Genomic DNA, 25075 nt, shown 5'->3' on the forward strand with positions numbered 1-25075 from the left:
ACATTGTCTAAAGCATTATTAGCATCAAGTATTTAAAAACAGCATAAGCCGTTACTCAAAGCAATTGGGGGTAGAAACATTGAAGCCCTTCATCTAAACAAATTAAAAAAAAAAGCAAAGTAAAAGAGAATTAGGGGTAGGTAGGGCGAGGGATTTCAGGGAAGACAAGAGGGATAAAGAAAGAGGAAACAAAGAGGAATTTAAAGGCAGTAAGAAAAGAGGGGAAGATCAAGAAACATGGGAAATCACATTATGGGTCAAATGGTTCTGATAAGCTTTTGTGTCATCTTTCTTTGTTGTACCAAATGGTTTTTTGCTGCGGTATAGTTCCAGATTCTTTTTGTGTTGGTCTTATTTCACCGATTCTAGAAAAGGGAAAGGATCCGTCTGAATGCTCATCGTATCGACCTATAACTGTTTCTAGCGTTTTTGTGAAGGTGTTTGAATTACTTATAATTAATAACCTACGTTCTATCTGTTACATACCTCCTCACCAGTTTGGCTTCCAGCCTAAGCTTGGTTGCTTCCATGCTCTAAAATGTCTGTGCAATTTGTTGATTGATGCAGATGCAGCCGGTGGCACTCTAGCGCTTGGAACATACTATGTTAGTAAAGCATTTGATTCGTTGTTGCATCCCCAAGCAATGAACGAGCTTTTGAACCGTGGTGTATTGCTAGACTTAGTTAGACCTCTTTTGTACATGTACCGCTATACAAAAGTATACCGCAAAAATACCGCATGTATACCGCAAAAATACGTAAACCTGGAAGCAATTTGCTGACTGATGGGTATATACCAATTCATGTCGGGGTTTAAGCAGGGTGCGATTACTTCTCCCACGGTTTCTGGATAATGCATCGCTTCCAGCTCAGTGCCAACTATCGTCGTGCTGTATATATAAAGATACTGATTTGTCAATACTATGTTATGCAGACGACGGTTTTAATATTAGTAGGACTATCAGTGGGCTAGAAAAATGTTTTTTGGAGATATGTAAAAACTACAGTGATATTGGACTTTCCCTAAATGCTGAAAAATGTGATGTTTTGATTTTTAATGAAATAGATACGACTAGATCAGATAATATATCTATAGATCTGAATGGTACAGAAGTAAAGCCTTGTGTTAAGTTGAAATATCTTGGCCTTCCTATTGGAAAAAATCTGAAGAAAATTAGGCTATTGATGCTAGAAAGTATGGAAACGAAAATCCGTCATACATATGGTACAATTGTTAGTTCTTAGTTTCATCTGAATAGAGCCCATCTTGCGAGAATTTACAATAGTGTCGTCCTGCCACATATTCTGTATTTAGTACCGTTTTACCCTATATTTAGCGAATCTGACCATCTTAGGATGAAACGCGTTTTCTTCAAATTTGTCAAGTTTCTGTTGCGAGTTTCTCCGTGGACCCGCAACTCCTATTTAATGAAAAAATATAGCTTGTCTGACCCGTGTGTTAAGTTAGCTGATCTGAATGTACACATGTGCAATAAGCAAACCGGCCATGAATGGCAAAATGTTGTTTTTTGACGTGAAATTATTTTTGTTTGTATTTTACAATGTAATTACGATATGTTGTTGTTTCTTTCTTCTTTTTTTTTTTCCTTTTTTTCAATGTACTCCATCACTTCTGTATTTTGTATGATGTGTTATAAATAAATACTTGCATACATACATTATAACCTGATGACAGAAACCACCGCATAAAAAGGAAAAGGCTTGAAATACCTAAAGAAAACTTAGGTGATGATAAGATATTTAATATCAAAAATTGACTATCACAAGCCCCGAAGGATCGAATTCGCATTTCGGAGTCATAAAACTATAAAATGAAAAAAAAATCATAAAAATAGTATAAAAACCAAAAACTGGCTAAACAATGTCAAAAACAACAGAATCAGAAAGGCAAAACCATTCATTAGTAAAAAAAAAAAAAACAGGAGCCAAGAGCTCATATGGCACTTGTGACGAGGTTGGAGCCTAAAAGTAGACTCGGTACTAGAGTTATCGTTTTTACATCGATTTTACAGTAATCAATCATATCTGAATTGAAAATAGAGCATCTGAGATCTCAAGTTTCGTTAAATCCCATCACCCATTCGTAAGATAAACATACCTCAATTTTCACGATTTCCACTCCCTTCAGCCTCCCCCCCCCTCAGATGGTGGAATAGGGGAAAGGACGATTATCAAGTCAATTTGTGCCTGTCCCAGACACGTCTACCAATTTTCATCATCCTAGCACGTCAAGATGTACCAAACTCGCCAAAGCACTGGGAATCCCCCCAACTCCCCCAAAGATATCGGATCCGGTTCGGTTATGTCAATCACATATCTAGGACTTTTCCTTATTCTTTCCATCAAGTTTCATTCCGATCTCTCAACTCTAATCGGTTTCCAAAATTTCCGGTTTCGACCTGAAACTCCTCCCAATGCGACCGGATTATGTCCAGTATGTCAATCACGTATCTAGGACTAGTGCTCATTCTTCCAAACGAAGTTTAATCCCAATCTGTCCACTCTGATCCGGTCGGGATTTAAAATAAGAGCTTTGAGACACGAGGTCTTTCTAAATATCAAATTTCATTTAGATTCAATCACCCCCTCGCAAGTAAAAAATACCTCATTTTTTCTAATTTTTCCGAATTAACCGTCCTTCCACTCCCTTCCCCTCCCCCCCCCCAGATGGTCGAATCTGGAAAACATATATTTCTAATTTAATCTGGTCTAGTCCCTGATACGCCCGCCAACTTTAACTGTCCTTGCTTATCTGGAAGTGCCCGAACTAGCAAAACCAGGAAACAGGATTAGGCCCCCCCCAACTCCTTCAAGAGAGGGGATCTAGTTCGGTTATGTCAATTACGTATCTAGGACTAGTGCTTATTCTTCCCACCAAGTTTCATCTCGATCTCTCTACTCTAAGAGTTTTCCAAGATTTCTGGTCCCCCCCCCCAACTCCACACAACGACACTGGATCCGGCTGGGATTCAAACTAAGAGATCTTGAGTTACGAGGTCCTTCTAAATATCAAATTTAATTAAGATCTGATCACTCCTTCGTAAGTTAAAAATACTTCAATCTTTCTAATTTTCAGAATTAACCCTCCCCCCACTCTCTCAAAGAGAACGGATCCGTTCCGGTTATATCAATCGCGTATCTAGGACTAGTGATTATTTTTTCCATCCAATTTCATCCCAATCCCTCCACTCTAAACGTTTTCCAAGATTTCAGGTTTCCCCTCCAACTGTCACCGGTTCTGATCGAGATTTAAAATTAGAGCTCTGAGACACAATATCCTTCCAAATATCAAATTTAATCAATCCATTCGCCCATTCGTAAGTTAAAAATACCTCATTTTTTCTATTTTTTCAAATTAAACGTCCAGATGGTCCCATCGGAAAAACGAATGTTTCTAATTTAATCTGGTCTGGTCCCTGATATGCCTGCCAATTTCATCGTCCTAGCTTATCTGAAACTGCCCAAACTAGCAAAACCGGGACAGACTGACCAACAGACAGACAGACCGACAGAAATTACGATTGCTCTATGGCACTTGGTAAATACCAAGTGCCATAAAAAAGCAACAAAATGTCAGAAAGTTAAAAAGGTAAAAACTAAAATAAAACTAAAAAAGAGTGAGATACAATTAGTGTTAAAAACATTTAAAAGAGAACATATAAACAAGAAGGAGGGAACATAAGAATCAAAACGAACATACAACTCGGGTATTGCCAGTACCAAAGAAAAAAAGAAGGAAAACTTGCCATTTATTTTATCAGTAATGAAGTGGGCAAAGGTTTTTTCATAGCTGGAGGTTAAGCAACGGATGGAGGACAAGATAGGAACGGGTTCAGAAACAGTACGTGGCAAGCGGTGTCGGGATTGGGAGTGTCTTTTGGGGAAAAGGTTTTCTGTGCGAAGGTTTATAACTACATTTTTTTGCAAAACGGATGAACAACGTTCCTTTCTTGAGCTCAAGAGTTTCCAGCTTGACCTTTTTTAGAAGGGGCGAGCATAGTACCATAGCTTCTTTAAAAATTATTCTCATGACTCTTTTCCGAATGGATTCATTTTTTTCTGATTCATCACAGAAGATACCAGAATGGCGAACTGGACAAGTATATTCAAGATGCGGGCAGACAAAGGAAACATAGATCCTTAAAGAATGGGAAGGGGGGGAAATTTATTCAAGAGCTTAAAGAGAGACACGGCTGTATTTGCTTTATGGACAATATTTTAACGTGGATCCTACTTTAAATTAGAGGAAATTGTAACCCCAAGTAATTTAAGGGAAGACACAAAAATATCTGGGAAAGAGGGTTGAGGAAAAGGGGTGGGTTTTAAGGAAACATATTGGTATTATCATAGATTTATAGGGGTTTACTCTCATGTCTAAGACCGCAGCGTCACCTGCAATATCATTGAGGATGCTCAAAGGGCTGCTTACTAAGTTTCAGTAGCATGTTTCAATTGGCACTGTCTGGAATAAAACTTTAAAGTCAGATAAAAGACTATGTGGGACTGTGGGAATATCAAAAGCAGAGGAAGTGGACGTAATAGTGACCACAAATAGCAATGGAAAGAAGAGCAGGATATGCATACAAGCACAGATTTGTTGAAGGACAGAAAAAAAGCATTTTGTACTATCACATCATTTTTAGTAGTTGTATATAAACTGCAAGAATTAAAAACTCACAAATTCATTTAATTTTTAAAACTTAACACTTTTAGTGTGTAGTGAAAGCATCTAATGTAGCATATACTTTGAAGGGCGATTAAAGTTATAAAAAAAAATTGGACAAACCCTCCAATTTGAAGAATATGTGATAAACAAAACAAAGAATAGTGGCTGGCAATTGTTAGGTAACTAAATTAAAAATAACAGTTACCTTCACAATCTTTGGTTCTTTTGTTTCACATCCTAGTAGAAGTAAATGAATGGAGAGATTAGAGGAAGGGAGCCAAGGGGATCTGACTGTGCACCTTTTAGTCTCATCAAGAGCTCTTCGGCTGAATAAAAATAAAAAAAAATGTTACAGAAAAAGCTGTGAATAAACTGAGCAAAATCATCATTATATACAAAACAGACCTGTCAACATAGGATATACATATGGGCTTAGGAAACCACACATGGCTCTACAAAGCATTAACAGCATCTTGATAAATATTAGAATAAATATTTGTTCTTTTCTGCAAGTCCTCCAATTGAATGCATCACAGAGATCATGATTCTTACTGATAAGTGTCAGGCATGGGGGGGGGGGCGATGTATATGCTTGATATTTTTTACAAGCAAGATTATCAATAGCAGCGAGCTGGGCAGTCAGTTTTTTACGCCTGAATTTTCCTTGGGAATTTTGTATAGAAATTACCAAAGCAAAAAAAAAAATTGGCTGTGTTTTATGAGTAAGTCTACCAGGACAAAAAGTAGGGCATAATACCAATACCAAAAAGGGCATAATACCAAAAAGTAGGTATTAATAAATCAAAAAATTAATAAATCAACAGAGACATGTTCAAGACAACAACCTCAGGAAGATCATTCCAAAAAAAATTTGACCTTAAATGAATATGCTCCTCAGGTGCTTGTTCCTTGACATATCCCTGGGAATAATTGGACTGTTTGATATGCCTTTGTTTTTATTTTGCCAATAAGACATGAATGATAATGTTGGAATCATTGTCAGAAGGAAGTGAATTGACAGAGTTCTAGAAAATGGCCCCTACTGTTAAGAGGCCTGAGCGAGTCACAGGTAGCAGTAAATGGTAGAAGGATTTTGTAGCAAAGAGTGACCCCCCCCCCCTTCTTGAGCAAGAAGTTTTCGTCCAATTGTTGTGACCTTTTCAATGGATCAATGGAGATATGAATTCCCAAGAGACAAAAATTGTCTACTTTCTGTACTGTTTTAATTTTGAAGATGAGGCTAGGGTATAAGCATGGCACGTTTAATTAGGGGTGAGTGGTTCCTATGTTTTAATACATTGAAATAGGCCATTGAGACATCAGAACACTTTTATATTTCAGATCATCTAACTGTAAGAACAATGAGGCTTTTGAAAGGTCTTTTTTTTTGGTATGGCAGTTGTTGCAGCATCATCAAAAGTAATCCAGAGGGGCTTTAGGGTTGTCTACCAGGTCATTCAAGTAGATAAGAAAAACTAAAGCTCGAACTACCATCCTGAAGCTTATTCTTTAACCCCCCCCCCTAAATTCTTAACTCAGATAAATTGTTCCTTATAATGTCGGTTCATCACAGTGAAGGATTGGTCTGAGAAGGATGGCCAAAAAGAATGTTTTTTCTTTACTTAACAATCCTACTGTTCTCAGAATCCTTCTAAACAATAGAATACAGCGCCAGATTAGACATTTTACAGAAGTAGCAAATGCTGTTTCAAAATACCCGAAATCTACCTGACTGAATTTATCCGCAAAATAATTCATCCTCAATAACCTTAATTACATTTAGTTACAGAGCATTTATTCATGGCAGATAGTCATTGTTCTCTTAATTGGTGTTCCCAATGTGAAAAATTAATGACCATGCATACAGAACTGAAAAATTCTGTCAAATATGAGTTCTAAAGTATTTCTATTATTTTTCAGGAAAAACACACCACTGAGTAATTCAATACCTGGATGAGTCATGTTACTATCTCTTTTTTCAGTTGGGGGTCAGTGAATAAGAGAAAATAAGGGTCAAAATCCAAAATTTGTCCCCCAAAATATCAATTACCACTAAGTGAGCTTTTTTTAACTGAAGTTAGAACAGATTTACGCCCACTTTGGTTGTAAATCAAAAGAATTGTCCTACTGAATAAAAATCTTCATGAGCCTAATCTTAGCTAGGAGGTTGATAATGATCAAATGAATCAGTATACTATCTTAAAACAGCATTCTAAGATGCAATTGTTTTTCTGGGAGAAAACTCAAGAGCAATAAATTTCTCAGCACACTAGATTTCTCAGTGCTAGACGTACCTCAACCCGAAAAATTCCCCCTGGAATATGGGTTTAAGGGTTGAAGTTAGACGCAATGCTATAGCGTTCACCTATACTAAAGAGCCAGAAGACTTCAATGTAATATTTCTTTCCTGGAGGCACTTCATAAGCAAGCAGTGGTCATAAAAACTTTGGATGGGGTTCATTTGGTTGCAAATTAAATGAACTAGTGTCCTTTTTAAGAGTCAAAAGTGATTGAGGGCTTCCCCCTCCCCTACGAAATTTTACCCATAATCCCCCTCTCCTAAGCCCATTTTACCCCTAACGAATCCAATTAAATTTTCTAGATAACCATTTTTCTCAAAATAGTTCAATGATCAAATTACCATACCTCCAGAACTGACATCCCTGTACCAGCATTCAGTGCAAGGGTTATAACTTATGGAAGTTACCCATTGTTAAGGTATAAGTTGTTATGGAAAGGGTGTTCATACAAACTTTGGAGAGGGCTCATTCAATTGGAAATTGAATATTACATAGTCATTTTTGAGATTCAGAAGTGATTAGAGGACAACCAACACCACGCCTTTTTTCCCAAAATATATCCAAGCAAAATTTTGAGATAGCCATCTTATTCAAAGAAGTCGAAAAGTCAAATAACTATACTTCCAGGGATAACAAAGACCCCCACAGCCCCTGGGGAAAGTGTTGTACACTATATAGGTTAACGAATGTTTATATATGATGTTGATTATTGGGAAAAGCTGCAAGTTTGATTTTGAGTATCCAACACGGTTAATGGTATGAAGGTAAAAACTTTTAGAAAATACTGATGGGGACAGCAAACAAACTCACAACACACTATATGCAGGAGGTCTGACAAAACAGTACCTTAATTGCCTTAATTCGCACTTTGGAGCAAGATAAGGTCCAATCTATAACCATATGCAGGGCCCATTGGCCCTGCAAATCACAATAATTGCGTATATCTTTCTTGTATGATAGTTCCAATACTTTCAAATAATTGTTTTGTTTTTTTAATTTTTGTATCCCTCCCACTTTCCTAAGGAATGTAGATCCCTCACTAATTTTTCTTTTGAAAAATGGGTCATATTTCATAAAAGGGCAAACCGGGCAAACTACAAGAAATCAAGCAGAGCCTAATCTTTCTACAATTGCTATTCTGTAATGACCATCAGTCTTGTTTTAAACTACAATACTCAAACCCGACTTCATTTCAAGACATAAAAAAAATAATAGAGAAAAGGAACTAGAGGAGAGGATTGCTAACAGCAAAAAATTGGATTAAAAGAAATTTTTAAGTGTGTAAATGCCACACTTAGAAGAGAAATATCTACTCTCATTCATAAGAATGGTACTTCAATAGCATCACAACTAGTCAAAGCTAATTTACTCGCTCAGTCTTCAGCCACACTTTCAAACCAAGACAGCTAACTACTATCCTAGTGCAAGAAAGGACAAACTTAGAACTAACCCTCACTGAGATAAAAAGTCAACTTCAAAAGCTACATAACTACAAATCAAAAGCCCCAAATGAAGCTGATGGAATTCTGCTTAAAGAATGCCCAAGGTACTGGACAGATGCACCACTAGACAACTTTCAAAATTCCATCAATGAAGGATAACTACCAAAGCAATGGTCCAAAGCTATTATAGTACCTATTCATGAAAAAGGAGAAAAAGCACAATTAGAAAACTATTCTCCAGTGTACCTTAGTTCATTAACCTACAAACTGATGGATGTATACAATAGGAACATATTTCTCCATCAATTTCCCTGTTAAAGGAGCTGTTCCAAGGGTTGGTAGTGCCCAGGGAAAAATTAATTACAGCACCCTCCTTCCAGCCTCAAATATAAAAAAAATATATAAATCAAAAATTTGATCAAAGGGGGCAAGTCCCATCTGCAGTGACCTTTTCTTCCTGCCAAGGCACCTAGGGAAGCAACCCTCCTTACCCCCCTTGTAAAGAGGGACTGTGATAGAGAAAGAGCATGCTCAGCCATTTTGACCTCAGGCGGCTTGGTGGTGTAGTGGTATAGTTAAAAATAAAACATAGAGTTTGTAAAACACAGCTATGTTTAAAAATGAATATACCAGCACCTAATTAAGACATAAACATGAAATATGTGCGAAATTCAAACCTTTTAAATGGTCTTTAACATATTATACATCATATGCACTTTTGGAAAAACATAATGTTTGCACTAATTTGTTTAAAAGAATGTTTATAAAGCCTACCCTTTTAAAATTCTGAAAATATATAAGTTGTTGATTGATGTGAATTCAAAACACATGCTGAATTTTAACTTGGCAATCTGAGGAATTTTTAAGTTATATTCAAATAAGGACTGAGGGATCACTGATTTTTGGAAATCAAATACCATACATGAGATGATGTGTCCAAGCATGGCAAAAGTGTGTTGTTTCCATAATATAATGAAAATAAACAAATCCATTCAGACATTCATACAAAATGACTTGACCTACTTTGGTAAAAATCCAGTCAGGAAATATTTCTTTTATGGCATAAATTTACAGGATGTGTTTCTCTTTTGCCCTTTACTATCCCAAATTTCTAAACTGTGTCATATTTTTAAAAAAAGATCTGGTGAATGTCAAATCCTTGCATGGTGTACCACTTCGATAAGATGCAATGCTCTAGCAATCCCTATAGTAAAGGTCATAAGTCTTATTTTTCAAGAAAAAAGTTCCCATGGAAGGGATGGTCTTATAAACTTAGGAAGGGGATCATTAGGGCAGCTACCCTACCCCCCCCCAAAAAAAAAAAACCTCTTTACCCCAAATATATAAGATCAAACTTTTTGAGATAGCTATTATGCTCAAAATGGTCAAAACATCAAATAAATAAAACTTCAGGATTGACACAACTCCCCAAAGGTCTAAGGCAAGTGTTGTATTCTAAGTATTGTGAGATCTATACTTCCTGTAATGGAACTATTTGATACATGTGGTACTCTGATATATACACCAGGTAGTAGAAAGTAGTCAGCCACTTATTAAGTCTAAGTAGGGTGAAAAAGACAAGATACATTTTTCCCAATAGGAGTTGAAATGAAATTTATGCATAATTGAATATCACATGAGCTATTCATTGATGTGAGGTAGCCATTAAAATTATTCAAGTTTAAGCATCAAAATAATCAACTAATTGATTTATCTACCAAAACACTTTTTTAGGATCTAACTATAATCCAATTTTTCAAACTTTATACACATGCAAATACAATCCTAATTTCCTTTTGAGTCTGACTCTTTATTTTTATATATTTTAAATTTATCATTGAGTTTTGGGGGATGGCAATTGTGTTATCACAACAGGGAAAATATAAAGACTAAAAAATGAACATCTCTCAAGATCTTCTTGGTTCTGACTTTGACTTCAAGTTCTTGAAACCAAATCAAAATAAAACACCCCTTAAATGTAAATCAGATAGAAAATCTTTAGAAATCAATTGGGAGATTCTTCAAGGGGAAAGTTCTGCCCCCCCCCCCCCCTATCTCACCCCAAAGTTTCTATAAAAACAAAACCTGAAAGTAATGGGTCTAAATACTAGAAAACATCCCATTACAACTGTGTATACTATCAAAACCTTTATTCTGCTTTTTCAGGCATCTTGACAAATTACTTGTGCTCATCTGTATTAACTCAGTAACTCTACAGACAAGTTGAAACTTTGCATGTTTTAAAGTCCAATTAACAACATATATATTATTAAAAATAATATAAAAGTTAATTATTTTTACAAACAAGAAGATAAACCACAAAGAGATATATTATTTATGACTATAAATTTATGATGTAATTCTATGAAAAAGTAGCAATGACATATGAAAAGGGTATAAATAAGGAAATTAGTGGTAGGCTATTACTTTTACTTATGTAACATATTTGTAAAGGTGCAGAGTAGCAACTCACCAGAAGAAAAGATCTTAATAGCAGTAGTACAATTAGATTTCTTATTTTATGTCCCTTTTTAACACAATAGTCATTACCATGACAATGCACCTCATCGTTGTCCCCCCTAATGGACCTATATTTGGCAATAATGATATCTTCCTTTCTTGTATCTGCTGTGTAGACTCAATAATAACCAATTTAACCTGAAATGAGTCCCTTATTGAATATTGGATACAAAATACTATTTTAAAAAGTTTAAAGATGAGAATAATAATGGAAGGAAACATGGTAAATCTGATTAATACTTTGATTCTCCTTATTATTAGATAAGAATGTTATTGTTTTAGTGCCTTCTATTAGTTTAATTTATATTCTAAGGCTATATATAGGGCAATCAGGGGATGGGGGGAGTAGAAGTAAATAGTAACAAACATGACTTTAACCATAGAAAAGGCATAAAATTAAAAAGTCTAAAAATTCCTTTATTTTTGTTTTAGGGGAGCCTTCTTCTAGAGATCCACTACCCTGAACCTTTATGAACATATTTCCTTTAGAAATGGTCAACCAAAGGTTGGCTGCTTCATTTTATTAATGTGTTTTCTGCTGTGAAGTTGCTAATATATGACTGTTATCTGATATGCTTTTAGGGATGAGATATGATTGTTTCAAAGTACTTTTCAGAATTTCTTATTATTCAAAAGAGTCCTGTGGTGGCGCAGTGGATCTGACCTTAGCTTGGTAATACAGGACCTAGAGATCAAATCACGCTGCAGGAACACACTGCAGGGCCAATGCAGGGACCTTAGTAGTCAAGAAGCATTGTTAATTCTTAAATAATAAATAATAATTATTATTCAAAAGAGCTCCTGTGCTTAAAACTTGTCTTTTAAATATAAAATAAAACAACTATAACCTAGTATACTATTGTAAACTATGCTAAGATATATTTTTTTCAAACATTTGATAAATTTTTCTGGATTCTTTTAAACCTTATAAGTAACATTGCATTTGAGCAGCTATTCAGAAACAAACATGTTAATGAAACAAAATTATTACCAGTAGTCCCTTATTTTATGTTAATTTTCAATACAATGGGTCTAATTGTCACCCTGAGAATGCATTGCATCCCTGTGATAGACTTGAACATATCTCTTAGCTAGAATACAAACAACATTAAAAGAGAATACTAAAACAACAAAATCCTTACTTTATAAAATGTACCATGGTTTAATTAATCATATTATCATGTTTCCTTCTATATTTTAAATAAATTTTTTATCTAGAAATGTAATTGAAACCTACAATTTGGGGGGGGGGTTACACAATAACCCCCCCCCATCCCTACCAAATAGGGGGTGATCAGTTGGAAGCAGTTGCTGAGGAGAGAGACTTAGGCATCATAGTGGACAAAGATTTAAAATTCCATGGCCACACCCAGGCTACAAAAGCTAATTGAGATCTTGGACTTGTTAAGCACTCTTTTGTAACCTCAAAGTCATGTGTGGTTACAAAACTTTATAAATTCCTTGTCTGTCCCCACCTTGAGTTTGGCCTTTCCCCAAAATAAAATGGACACAAGAGCCCTTGAAAGTGTTTAAAGGAGAGCAACCAAACTGGTCTGTGGCTTAAATAATGTCCCTTACCAGGAATGCCTAAGGTCTCTGAAACTTCCAACCCTCATGTATCAAAGATATAGAGGAGATTTGATCATGGCACACACAATTTTCAAATCTGGTCACCTGAACCAGATCTTCACCCCCTCCCTGGCTAACAATTCAAGAGGTCAGTCTAAAGCTTCACCTGCCTGGATGTCAGAGAAGGGAAAGATGTGGCTTCTTTTCTATTTGTGTGGCCCCCCTCTGGAATAGCCTATTCAAGTCTACTATCCAGGCTGAGAATCCCCACTCCTTAAAGGCTGGAGTCAACAGGGACTGGGAAAGGGCTGGGTGGAGGCTGGACTGGGAGGCTAAGCCAACATAATTACATTACTCACTACCAGCAAGAACTACAGCAGGATCTACCACCTTATCTTTGCTGGCAAATGCAATTTAATGTAATTTAAGGAAATCATTTAGACAGACTGTTTTGAAATGTCAAACATTTAGAAAACTTGTTTTAAAAGAAAACAGATGAAATATCACAAGATCATAAATGGTAAATAAATATACTGTTTGAAATTAGACCTAGATAATGGATCATAATGGCAATGGTGGTGGGAGAAGGGATGGGGGGGGGTTGCATTGTAAGGGCAACAACTTTTGTAGCCTAAAAAGGGAGCATAAAATAAGGAACCTATTGTGGACAATTGGCTATTGGGACAACATTGATATGGTGTAAGATTCTACCCAAATAACAGGAATTGCATTTTCAATACTAAAACTAGAGAAAAATAAACCAATAGCTGAAAATTAAGGTAAAATGTTATTTTGTCAAAATTTCAATAGGTGTGGACCTGTCCAGTAGGCAAATATCTAAGACATAAAAATAAGAAGAGGGTTAATGTAGTAGCTTGACAATACCTCCCAAGAGTATGTTTTGGCCCAGGATTCATTCCTAAAACTAACATTTCCCTAACCTAGCCCCTTTCCAAGACAGTGAAAAGTTCTACACTAGAATTTTAACCCAATTATTTTTCTGGATTTCAAAAAAATTCAATTAAAATTAAATTACATTCCTAGTAGACAAAAAGTAGACTTAGACCTACGGATAGGCCTACTATCCTAGCTGAATTTTATGTCTTGATCAAATTACATCTTTTATATTGCCATAACGTTTCTTTGCTTCTTGAGAAAGATTCTACAGCTCTGTTTGCAAGCTTTCAATTAGCTTAACTGCTACTTCTTTATCTTGCATTTCATTGGTTTTACTTTATTTTATGTGCAGTAGTTTAAATAATGTGATTTCAAATTTATTCTATATGAACTAACCATGACACAACTGCCATCTACTTATATTCATATTTTTACTTAGGTAGCAGATTTGACAATATGAATATTATAATATTCATAATATAATGTAATATTATATAATAATATAATATTATAATATGATATATGTAAATATTTGATTTATGAAAAAGGAAAGATTTGGGATAAAAAGACAGCTTGTAAAATAAAATTGGACAGAAGAAACTAATCTAAAATTAGATTACAATCTTCCTACTTTTCATTAGCAATTTCAAGCACTCCAAGATTATTTATCCAACAAGCCCAATTACGTGTCCATAGTGTTTCATGAGACGTGAATGATGCCACCACACGTGGCATTTTGAACGGGTATTCAACAATGAGATCCACAGACCACTGTCTAAGGCATGAAGACCACCTGGTCTCGAAGTTTATTATTAAAGCACAGCCGCTTGCCAATCGAAACGTTGCCGTGCAGGTGAAAAGAAAAATCAATGGTAAAAAAAGACATAGAGTTCTTTGGAGACTTATATCCTATCGGTCGGCTCTCTGACAGATATTAGCTCTACCAACTCAAAGCCTTTACGAAGACCTATTTTTTAGAAATTATGGATATCTGTAGACAGAGAAGCGTCTTGTTTCCTTCAAAATTATGAAATAGGAAAGATACTAAAGCTTAGTAGGATTAATACTTGAAGCAATCTGGATTAGTCGTTGGATAACTGCAATTGCTAACCTTATAAAAAACACAAAATAAGTAAGGAGGGGTGATGTCACATATTAGACAATCTTATCAAAAATAGGAAAATTATGTGCAAATAACAAAGGGGCAATAATTGCAAAAGGTGACACACCTTCAGGGACTTGTAAACGAGCCGTGTTTACAGCAAAGTGCACGTGATTAATGTTACTATTTGCTTAGTTGCCCATAGCATTTTAGTTCAAAATTTGCCAGATAAGAATTTTTCATTACCTTTTAAGGATTCCATCCGAGGAAGTTGCAAAAAGAGTCGGATAAAGGAGGCTTGAACGCACTCCAAATTTTACAGAAAGATTTTTCTTCGCTTAATTCTTCTTCCTGCTCTTATTACCTTTCTTAGACAGAGGTTTGATTAATGTATGCCTAAGAACTACTAAGTGTTCTTTTAAAAGTAAGTAAGTCCTTTAAAGTAAGTCTCTTTTAGAATGAGAATCATATTCATAATCTTCAGTATCTTATCTCTTGCTAAATAACTACCTTATTTCAAGACTCATTCATCACGGTATCAATAGTTGATGTCTCTTATTATTTAATCTTCTTGGCGATGTTTGAACTCCTTCTGACAGAATAAATCATCCTTAATTCCAAATTGTGGAGCAGATGTCTTATTATCGTCAAAAGTACTTACTACAGCTTTTATATAACTTTTTATTAATACTGATTGTTTTTACAACAAACCCAACTCGAAGTGGGATTAATTCCTGACTTTTTATTTAGTTTTGTTATCAAAATTTATTGCTTTCTTCCGAAAAAAGGCTATTATGTCGATATTCCTGGAAAGTGCTACAATATCTCTGTCGGCTGTACAGTAAAATATGGCAAAATATCTTTGATTAAATGTACTAACCATACGTTGTGCCTCGTCTTTCCCTTTAAATGAATACCAACTAAGGAAGGAGAAAAATATATTACTTAGTGATATTTTTTTAAAGGAAATCAAATCCGAATAAATTCATGCAACTAGCCATAAATTATTAGACCAGTTTGAATCAAGAAGATCCAATCTAGGATGCAGAAAGTTTCTCCTTACTTCCAAAGACCGAATTCGATGTTAAGAGCTTACTATTGAAATGCAGGATGTTATTGTAAAGAGTAAGGATATAATAATAATTTATTTGTAACCCACTGTACAAGTTTAAGATAGTGGAGTATGAAAGAAAAAGATATAAAGAAAATGCAACATATAAAGAAAATACAACAAAACAACAACTGACAATCATTCAATAAAAAAACCGGATGAGACTATGGTGCGCACCAAGACGGAAACACGCATCAGCGCCAATATTGGTCTGCAGGTTCTCCAGCGAACACAAAGTTTCGGTAGCTCCGTAGCGATCTACGAGGTGATACCACTAATCATTGTTTAGTTTACATATTGGGCATAGTGTTAACACATACAAAATTTAAGGAATCATACATAGAAGATGTCTAACCATAAAAAAACAAACTTTTGATCGTTTATACCACCAAAGTAATAAATAACAGAATGACAGTGGTATTAATAATGGAAAGACGTACCCGGAACTTCGTCCTGTGTATCTCTAGCCTCCTATCCAGACGCAAATATCAATCAGAAGCTCTCCCTTATGGTGGCAGCAATTTTATTTTCAATATCTTTTTGTGCTATTTAGGTTATTAATTAGATTTTATTGAAATTGTTTGAAATTGATGGGTGCTCAACAAAAGTAGGTAACAATTACAATGGTTACCTGAATAATGTGGCTTCATTGTCCTGTAATCTAAGTGATCAAAGCTGATCAAAGTGAGGCAACCTTTGAGGTGGAAGTGTAATTTTTTTTTGTCGTCCTCACTCGTCACCCCTGCCTCCTTTGAAACAAAGCATGACCTAAAAGACGTATAAAGTGACAGGAAGTATCCATTTCAATACTTTGTATTCTTGCGTGGCTTTTTGAGAGCTTATCAAAACCTGTCCTGGCGACTTTCATACGATTTTCAACATGAAGCAATAAGATAAATCCGTAAAAAGATAATTGTATTTACAGAATAATCAAAACAAAATATTTATATACAAATATCACAGAAGTGCAAATCCTTCGCAGCAGGCAGTGCAAACCCAACACTTTTTAAAACAAAAATGGTACTCTAGAGAACTGAGAAAATTTGAGTATGACAAACTGTTAGTCAAAATTTTGGAAAACTGTATCACTTAAAAAAAAAAAAAAAAAAAAAAAAAAAAAAAAAAAAAAAAAAAAAAAAAAAAAAAAGTTAAAACTCGTAACTAGTTTATACAAAAATCTCACAACAGAGTTTTTTGTACACAGGTAAGCCGACAAAAGCGTTAACAACTAAATTCAGGTTCAGAGCACCTTAAGTTTTACCAGGTTATGCCTTAGATTCATAGGTAAACAACAGCCCACTTTTAGGAAGACGGCAACGAAAAAATTTTCTGACAGATATACTTACCCCCCCCCCCCAAAAAAAAAAAAGAAAAACACTTTTTATCATTACTCTAATCTTAACCCTTAAGTTATTCGCAGAACCTTAAGATTAAGACAATTCACCCAGAAATTCTCTTTGTATATAGGTGTGTATATATTTTTCTGCTTTCGACCTGAAAAAACCAAAAAGACAGTTCTAGGGGTTTCAAGATATCATTAATCGATACAATAGTCATCGATAATGTATCTGCCTCAACTTTGTATAGCAATAACAGTTTTCTATAGAATTTTAAACACAATAGTAAATAGAGAGTACAAAGTTTGTACAGAGCGTATAAAACCCTGGTCAACACCCTTCTCATAACCCTTTTCCTCTGTTTTTACAGTTAGCCGTTTAGTCATATAAAGAACAAAATATTCTACTAAATTACGAGGAGGTTTCATTTCCAAATTGGAAAGATAACCACAATAAAAGCGATAAAAACTTCCCATTAGTTCAGTTATTGCTGTGAGCTGTTTTTACAATAATGAGATAGAAAAAAAAGAAGACGCGAATGAATTATTGAATACTCATAAAAATAGGTATTTTATTGAAATTGTTTGAAATTGATGGGTGCTCAACAAAAGTAGGAAACAATTACAATGGTTACCTGAATAATGTGGCTTCATTGTCTGGTAATCTAAGTGATCAAAGCTGATCAAAGTGAGGCAACCTTTGAGGTGGAAGTGTAATTTTTTTTTTGTCGTCCTCACTCGTCACCCCTGCCTCCTTTGAAACAAAGCATGACCTAAAAGACGCATAAAGTGACAGGAAGTATCCATTTCAATACTTTGTATTCTTGCGTGGCTTTTTGAGAGCTTATCAAAACCTGTCCTGGCGACTTTCATACGATTTTCAACATGAAGCAATAAGATAAATCCGTAAAAAGATAATTGTATTTATAGAATAATCAAAACAAAATATTTATATACCAATATCACAGAAGTGCAAACCCTTCGCAGCAGGCAGTGCAAACCCAACACTTTTTAAAACAAAAATGGTAATCTAGAGAACTGAGAAAATTTGAGTATGACAAACTATTAGTCAAAATTTTGGAAAACTGTATCACTTAAAAAAAAAAAAAAAATGAAAAAAAAGCTTCCTTTGAAACAAAGCATGACCTAAAAGAGTGAAAAATGAGCCCATTCATTTTAGACACGATTAAATTAGGATTACTGATTTTTTAGTTAAAATGTAAGTAATTCTAATTTTAAAAAAGCAAGTAAAACTTAAAAAAATATAAAAAATCAAGGCGGCACACTCGTGCCTCTATAAAGAGGCGACACACGACAATGTTAAGCGATCTTCGGTTCCAGTGGTCGCAGAGGGATGGGACGGATGCATTTCGTAGCCCGAGCTCCAACTAAGAAACCTGCAAAATTTCATCCCCCTCCAACTTTTCCTTCATGGGGAAAATCTGGCCGAAAGTTTCGACCCGTCAACCCCAGCCCCCCTTTAACGTTGTCCGATCGGGCTGAAATTCACAAGTTAAGGTCCCCTAGGGCCCAGGAGCTTATCCGCGAAATTTCAGCTCGATCCGATAACTCCTTCCCTGTTTTCCAGAAACCACGCATAGCCACTTAAAATTCATTTTCTTTTTTTTCCTAGACGCCTACAGGTCACATCCGACATCGGATCTGGGTGTACGAAGACTCATTCGATGTGGAATTCTCCGAGTAAGTGCCCTTGAAAGTTTCGTAGGAAAATCTTAACCCCCCGAAAGTTTCGACCCCCCTTTTAACGTTGTCCGATCGGGCTGAAATTCACAAGTTAAGGTCCCCTACGGCCCAGGAGCTTATCCGCGAAATTTCAGCTCGATCCGATAACTCCTTCCCTGTTTTCCAGAAACCACGCATTAGCTAATTAATTAACGCATTTCTCTCCATAAGAGCCCATGTTAATTTGAAATGTTTAAAAGTTATTGAGAAGTTATATTTACACACATGCAAGTTATTAGCTCTGTCGGTAGAGCGTGGGACTTTTAATCCTCTGGTCAAGGGTTCAAGTCCCTTACGGGCGGTTTTTTTTTCACAACATCAAAAAAATTTTGATAACACCTGGACAGCTTATCATTTGAGAGATAACAGAATATTAGCTTCTTATGAGCAAAAGAAACATTTCGGTCATTCTATCTATTTTTTTTCTATTTTATACAATGATTTAAAAGCGGGGGGTTGGGGGGCGGCAGCCACCCAACTTCCTCTCCTAATTCCTCTACGAGGAGTACAGGAATTATTAAATAACATCCACCATGGATTGTAGAAAAACGTACAGAAATAATATGAAAAAAACTTCGTTTTCTTAAAGAGTTAAAGAGGCTGCGTCCCAAAGTCGAACCTTAAAACGTACAGGAATTAGAAGAGGCAGTTGGGGGGCTGCCGCCCCCCAAACCCCCCGCTTTTAAAGACTCTTCTGTACAGGTTTTTTGTTGTGAGGGGACTTCATTGTTACTAATTACTAGTTTCGGCGCAATGGTTCTCCTGTCCTTTTGTGTTTAACATTTTTCGAAGTTATTTCATTATTCATTCATTCCAATTGTTTGTTAATTAAAAGAGGGCCTTTCCGAAGCCAAGAGCGGGGGATTAGCAAAAAAAACAGAAAACCTGCACAAAAGAGTCTTTAAAAGCGGGGGTTTGGGGGGCGGCAGCCCCCCAACTGCCTCTTCTAATTCCTGTACGTTTTAAGGTTCGACTTTGGGACGCAGCCTCTTTAACTCTTTAAGAAAACGAAGTTTTTTTCATATTATTGCAATAAAAGGTACACGAATGAGGATGTAGTTAACAGATTTAGTGAATCTTAATTATTAAAAGATGAAATGGATTTATATGCGAAATTTATACATTTCATAACAATTTTTCAATATTATCTTTAATTATGTTCACATACTTCCCATTTTCTATGTTAGCTATCGTACATTATTTAAAAGTGCAATGATTTTAAATAAAAAAAAATCGGTCTTTGGGACAATTCTCCGTGGCAAATTTGCAAAACCAACCAAAACCTCTTTATTTACTAGACACCATTAAGCAGGTTTTCCCAACCCGAGTCCGCCTATCTCGCAAGCAAATTTTCCGCAGACCTTATGCCGTTTAAAACACAATCATTAACACTAACTCCCTTATATGACGCACCGGTAACTATAATCGGCAAACTATCGTTAGAAATAATCTCGTCAATAGCGTTAACACACCCATTGTGTCCTACAGTATACTGGGGAATGCAGTCTTTCAGTATCTGTACGGATTTCCGGTGCGGTTCTTCGTTAATCCCTAATGTCTTTGACAGGGAGAATTTCAAAATTTCTTCAAACTCTATAGAAGTCGTAGGCTGATATCGATGGCCACCGTATATGACAGTCAGTATTGTCTTGTCACCCTAGAAAACGAATATTGTAATCAATATTCCTTCTGAGAATAATTAAAGCAAAAATCATAGTTGAAAAACTCGTACAAAAAAAAAAAAAAAAAAAAAAAAAAAAAAAAACATGCACAGGCACAAGCTTATTTTCCTTCACACGGCATAATCTACCTAACGAAATTTATATTTTCATAAAAGATGGCAAAATAATCATTATTTACTGTTACGTTCATAAATTAATACGACGTAAGACCGTCATTTTCTTGACAGAAGTGTCGGCAGGATTTCGTTTTGGGAGGGTTTCAACCCATTAAAGGACTGGTCAAACTATCAAAAAGTCCTTTAAAAGCCGTTATGCAATCAGGATATCCACGTTTTCATTGGTATTATCGCCTTGCAAAAAAAGAAGAATAGTTTATTTGAAATTATCGGAGGAGGATCGTTTTATTTGAAATAACTTCGGAGGAGGATCGTTTGGTGGTAATCAAAGGTAATCTTTGATTGGTAATCATAGTTCTAGTGCTCTTTTTAAGATTCAGAGTGATCAGAGGGTGGATACCCCCCAGACCTCGTATTTTCCCGAAATGCATCTGATAGAAATTTTGAAACATTTGTTGTCAAAGTAACCAAAAACAGTCTTATTTGAGAATTCGTTGGCTAAACACATTATTTTAGTAAATAACCTTTTAATACAGTAAGCTTATACCTGATTTCCCCATGGACATTTATTGAGACTTCATTCATAATCGGATTATATTCACTTGTCGGCTAATTGATTGTTTTTATATTTGAGCGCAAATTCCCTTGGGACTTAGTGATTTATTAAGTAAAGAGATTTTCATACAAGGACTTAATAACTTGAACATTATCAATCTTATTAATGAGCGACCAGAAGAGGGAAATTTTTGTCGCAAGGACCGTTGTACCTGCCGGGAGTGGTTTCTCTCTTGAACTGCGGGGATCAGATAGCAAGAAACTACGCTTCCTTCGCTTTCCTTTCAAGAAGAATTTTCTGCGGGGGAGAATTTTTAGGGGGGGGGTCTTCTTGAGTTTCCTTTATTTTGAGATTGCAGCAATGCCTGACGGGTAGGCTAGTAGTAAATAAAATTCTGAGGATCAACCTGTTAATAACACGGTTTCTCCAGTGCCGTAGTGTAGCACCCTTCTGTTTCGTCTGGGACCATCTTAGGAACTAAATTTGGTGTTGACAGTTCGTCCGCTGTTCGTGTCCAAGAGCTAGCAAAGAAGTGAAATTGTTTTTTACAGATGTTGGTGGCCATGCGTTGATTAGGCTTTAAGGTTTAACAACTGAAACCGACATGACTTAAATTTATTCTCACTCTCTTAGATAATGTGTGCCCGCAAGTTCACAATAATGAGTACCTGAACAATGATTTGGCGGGAATATAGAAACGTGATCGATGGGGTTATTCTTATGGAAAAAACATGTTGACTACAGCTCAACTCTGAAATCACCAAATTTACCAAGTGTCCACAAGCACCATTTTCAGTTGACGTCCACTTCTTGCTTTCAAGTTCTCAGCATCACATATTGCTACCACCTCATTTGCCAGCGTTCCTTTGATATGCGGAAATCAAGACAAAACAAATTTCTTCCCAACCCAATATCCTGAAAAATTATTTGTGGACCTATTTTCAAATAAGAATCTTTTTTCTTTAGAAAGAAATTAGTGCGTTTGAGCATCCCAAGATCACTTATTCGAAAGACCCGGTTATTTATCCTTGGCGTTTCGCGAGACGTAAATGATGTCAGAGGTTAGCAGGATTACTATTAGAAAGGGTCTGGGCTAGTGGTTGGATAAGTTACACCTTCTAACCCTGGAAAATGCAGGTTTATTGAGGATAAGTGATGTCACATATGAAAAAATTTAATCTTTTCAAAAAAGGGAAAAATATATGAAATTATATACAGAGAACAAAAAGAGACAGTAATTGTGAAATATAGCACACCTTAGTTTTTTTTAATAAGCTATGTTTGCGGTAGAGTACACGTGATTAATGTTGTTGTTCGCGCAGTTGCCTAAAGCGTTTCAGTAGACAAGCTGTCGGATAAGTACTTGTCGCTATATTTTACTGATTACACCCAGGAAACTTAATATTAAGCAGATAAGTCGGACATGAGATACTCGACCGCATTAGTTGTGTCTTTTTGTTTTTGTCTTTAATAATGTGAATAAACATTTACTGTCAATTAACCATAAATGAATATTCCGACACTAATAGCCAAGGGCCATTCTCGGCAAATTACATGTATAAATGAAATAAGACTTGCAAGTAAATGCAATAGTTAAAACTAGAATTAAAACAGTCCCATAATCATTACTCCAAAGAAGTTAAATCCGGACTGAAGAGAAAACAACACGAAACGGGCGATTCATTTATTTATACACTAATCAAGAACATGTTTTAATACAATTCTCTCTTTTTACCAGCTAGCTTAAAAGGTCTTTTTGTTACAGGTTCATTGGTATTGGCTATTGGTTTTGCAGTATAATTTGTTAGATGATTTTTAACAATAGAAAGAGAATGACATCTGACGAAAAAAGAAAAGTCTTTTTTGACAGGAAATGCTCTGTGAATTCTAGGTTTTGCCATAATTTTCCTCACTTACCTGAGGAAAAGAACACGTGTCAAAAACAACTCCGAGAACGGGCAAATCTTGAGACGATGGCACGAGGAAACCAAACGCATCCATTTGGAATAGATCTTTTCCAGCATATTCAAAATTAGCTAGCCCTAAAATGACAGCCAATATGACATTGCGAAACAATAATGAATAAATAACACAGGGGAGGGCAAAGGGTAGACGAATTCGCCTGGTTGGTGATCCAAGGCCAAATAAAAGGTGCATTTTTTCTTCAAATTTCCTGAGTTAAAGGGTCACGTGCACCAACGGGGAGAGGGGGGGGGGTCTGCACCAAAATTTACTGAAAATATCTAGCAAACAGTTCATATTACACTAATATACCATGATACGAACGAGTTTTTCTTTTACAAGAAATTTTTCTTTCGCATTATTATTTTGTTTATTAGATTTTCTTCTGACTTCCAGAGCGAGAGGGTCCTGTAAACCAATATTGACGACGGTGGGGGGGAGCTTCATCATTCTTTTCTGTTAATCTGTGCCAAATAACACATCAGTATACCATAAAAACAGTTTTTTCATTAGAAAATTTCTTTTGGATCGTTATGCTGTTCACCATATTTGCCAGATTATTATATTTTTTATCATACTATTTTTTACAGCATATTAATAACCATCATTCCCTCCTGTAAACTTGCATTAAAAATGTATGCCTGGAGCAAACAGATTTTTTTTTCACCTTAAGTTTCGCTTTGTATCATAATCTTGTCATTTTCTTTATTATATCTGCCTATAATTGCTAGCATACTAAGTTATGATTCTTTATATTTATCAATTAATCTTAAATTTTTTATGTTTCATAAACAACAAATACTTTAATTTTAAAGTGAATTTACTCTATAATAGCAGCCATTTGCTTTCCAAAAAATACTTTATGATTTTTATGAAATTATCATTGACTGAGAAACAAAATTTTGCCAGAATTGTTTAGTTTGATCGTTATTCTCGGTAGATTATGTCGCATAAATTATTCAAAAATCTAAATTTATCAGTCCATAAATGTACTTCCAAAACAAAGTCCTTCTGCCACTTTGCTTCTTTAAAAAAACAAAAAACAAAAAAAAAAACTAACAAGTCAATGCAGGCAGATAGATGCATTAGATGCTAGATAGATAGATGGCAGTTCGTAACTTAAAATGTCCAATGTACGAGCCCAAATGCAGTAATACTTATGGGTAAAAACAAGGACATTAATGTATGCCACTTAGTTAATTTTCATTATTGATCAGTCAGAATGAAGATTTAACGAATAATGTTTTGAAATTAGAAACAAATTGAAGTTTTGAGCATCAGTTTTCATACCGATATAATGAACCAAGTTAAAGATACAAAGTCACAATAAACAATATTTGAGTAAACAAAATTTCTGACGTTTTTTTTCCAAGCCATTCGAATTTTCCAGTAGTGTAGTAAGAGAATAACGTTAGAATCGACAAGAATTCGGGTCATTCATAAATCTTGTTTTTTTTTGGAATGAGAATTTTTCAAAATTCCTATAAATTTGATTTTCCATTAAACTTTTACTATTGATACTACTCGATATTAATAGTTATCATTCCTTGAATCAGCTTGAAAGAGCGATTCTTCTTCACCTGAAAGTTTTTTTTTGACGTATTTTTAAAATTTCAGTTACTAAAGGCTCGAGTCTGTTCTTTACTAAATGCCAAGGGTGTATCCGGAATTTTCGTTGCAGGGGTGGGGATTTTTTTTCAGGAGGGGGACTACAGAAAAGATTAAGTAACGAATCAAAAAAATTATATGCATTTTTATTACGTTTTGAGGAATTTTGAAATTTGAGGACGGGAGTGCGTTAACCAGTAGCCCCCCCCCCATGATACAGGCTTAATACCAGCTATTGACTAGTAAAAACGTGATTTTGGCTTGAAATAAACATGGTTTGACTTTCAGTTTATGGAAGTTCCAAAAGTATATACCACTATAGAGGGCACACTTTAAAATTTACCGCAATTTACTACATCTGTATAAGCAATGCTGTCATCTAATTGTTAATGGCCCTAATTATCCTAATTATTAAAATCATTAACCAACCATCTACCAACACAC

At 35.3% G+C, this 25075-nt stretch overlaps 2 protein-coding genes and 1 long non-coding RNA gene across 4 annotated transcripts in view; 1 reads left to right on the forward strand and 2 right to left on the reverse strand.

The window, feature by feature from the left end:
- The window catches only part of LOC136025658 (uncharacterized), an 18309-nt gene extending 4519 nt beyond the window's left edge, over nucleotides 1–13790 (reverse strand). The window contains exons 1-2 of the long non-coding RNA XR_010617136.1: nucleotides 13636–13790; nucleotides 4893–5013 (exon numbers count right to left, since the gene is read on the reverse strand). This is a non-coding gene — a long non-coding RNA (uncharacterized LOC136025658). The remainder of the gene's footprint in view (nucleotides 1–4892; nucleotides 5014–13635) is intronic.
- Nucleotides 1–25075, forward strand: part of LOC136026470 (protein MON2 homolog) — a 483967-nt gene that overhangs the window by 392672 nt on the left and 66220 nt on the right. The window lies entirely within an intron of this gene.
- On the reverse strand, nucleotides 19744–23395 carry LOC136025659 (protoporphyrinogen oxidase-like). Its single transcript, XM_065701640.1, has 2 exons — nucleotides 22979–23395; nucleotides 19744–20364 (listed from the first exon to the last, which is right to left on the reverse strand). The coding sequence occupies exons 1-2, from the start codon at nucleotides 23216–23218 to the stop codon at nucleotides 20041–20043; spliced, it is 564 nt and encodes a 187-aa protein (XP_065557712.1). The 5' UTR covers nucleotides 23219–23395; the 3' UTR covers nucleotides 19744–20040.

This window comes from Artemia franciscana, chromosome 4 (assembly GCF_032884065.1).
Source record: "Artemia franciscana chromosome 4, ASM3288406v1, whole genome shotgun sequence".
In the NCBI taxonomy this organism is placed as follows: domain Eukaryota; kingdom Metazoa; phylum Arthropoda; class Branchiopoda; order Anostraca; family Artemiidae; genus Artemia; species Artemia franciscana.

Excerpts from the sequence above, each read along its gene's own strand:
- LOC136025659 (XM_065701640.1), bottom strand. The coding sequence starts at position 23,218 with ATGCACCTTTTATTTGGCCTTGGATCACCAACCAGGCGAATTCGTCTA. Across the intron at positions 20,365-22,978 it reads ACACGTGTTCTTTTCCTCAG|GGTGACAAGACAATACTGAC; the intron begins GTAAGTGAGGAA and ends TTCGTTTTCTAG.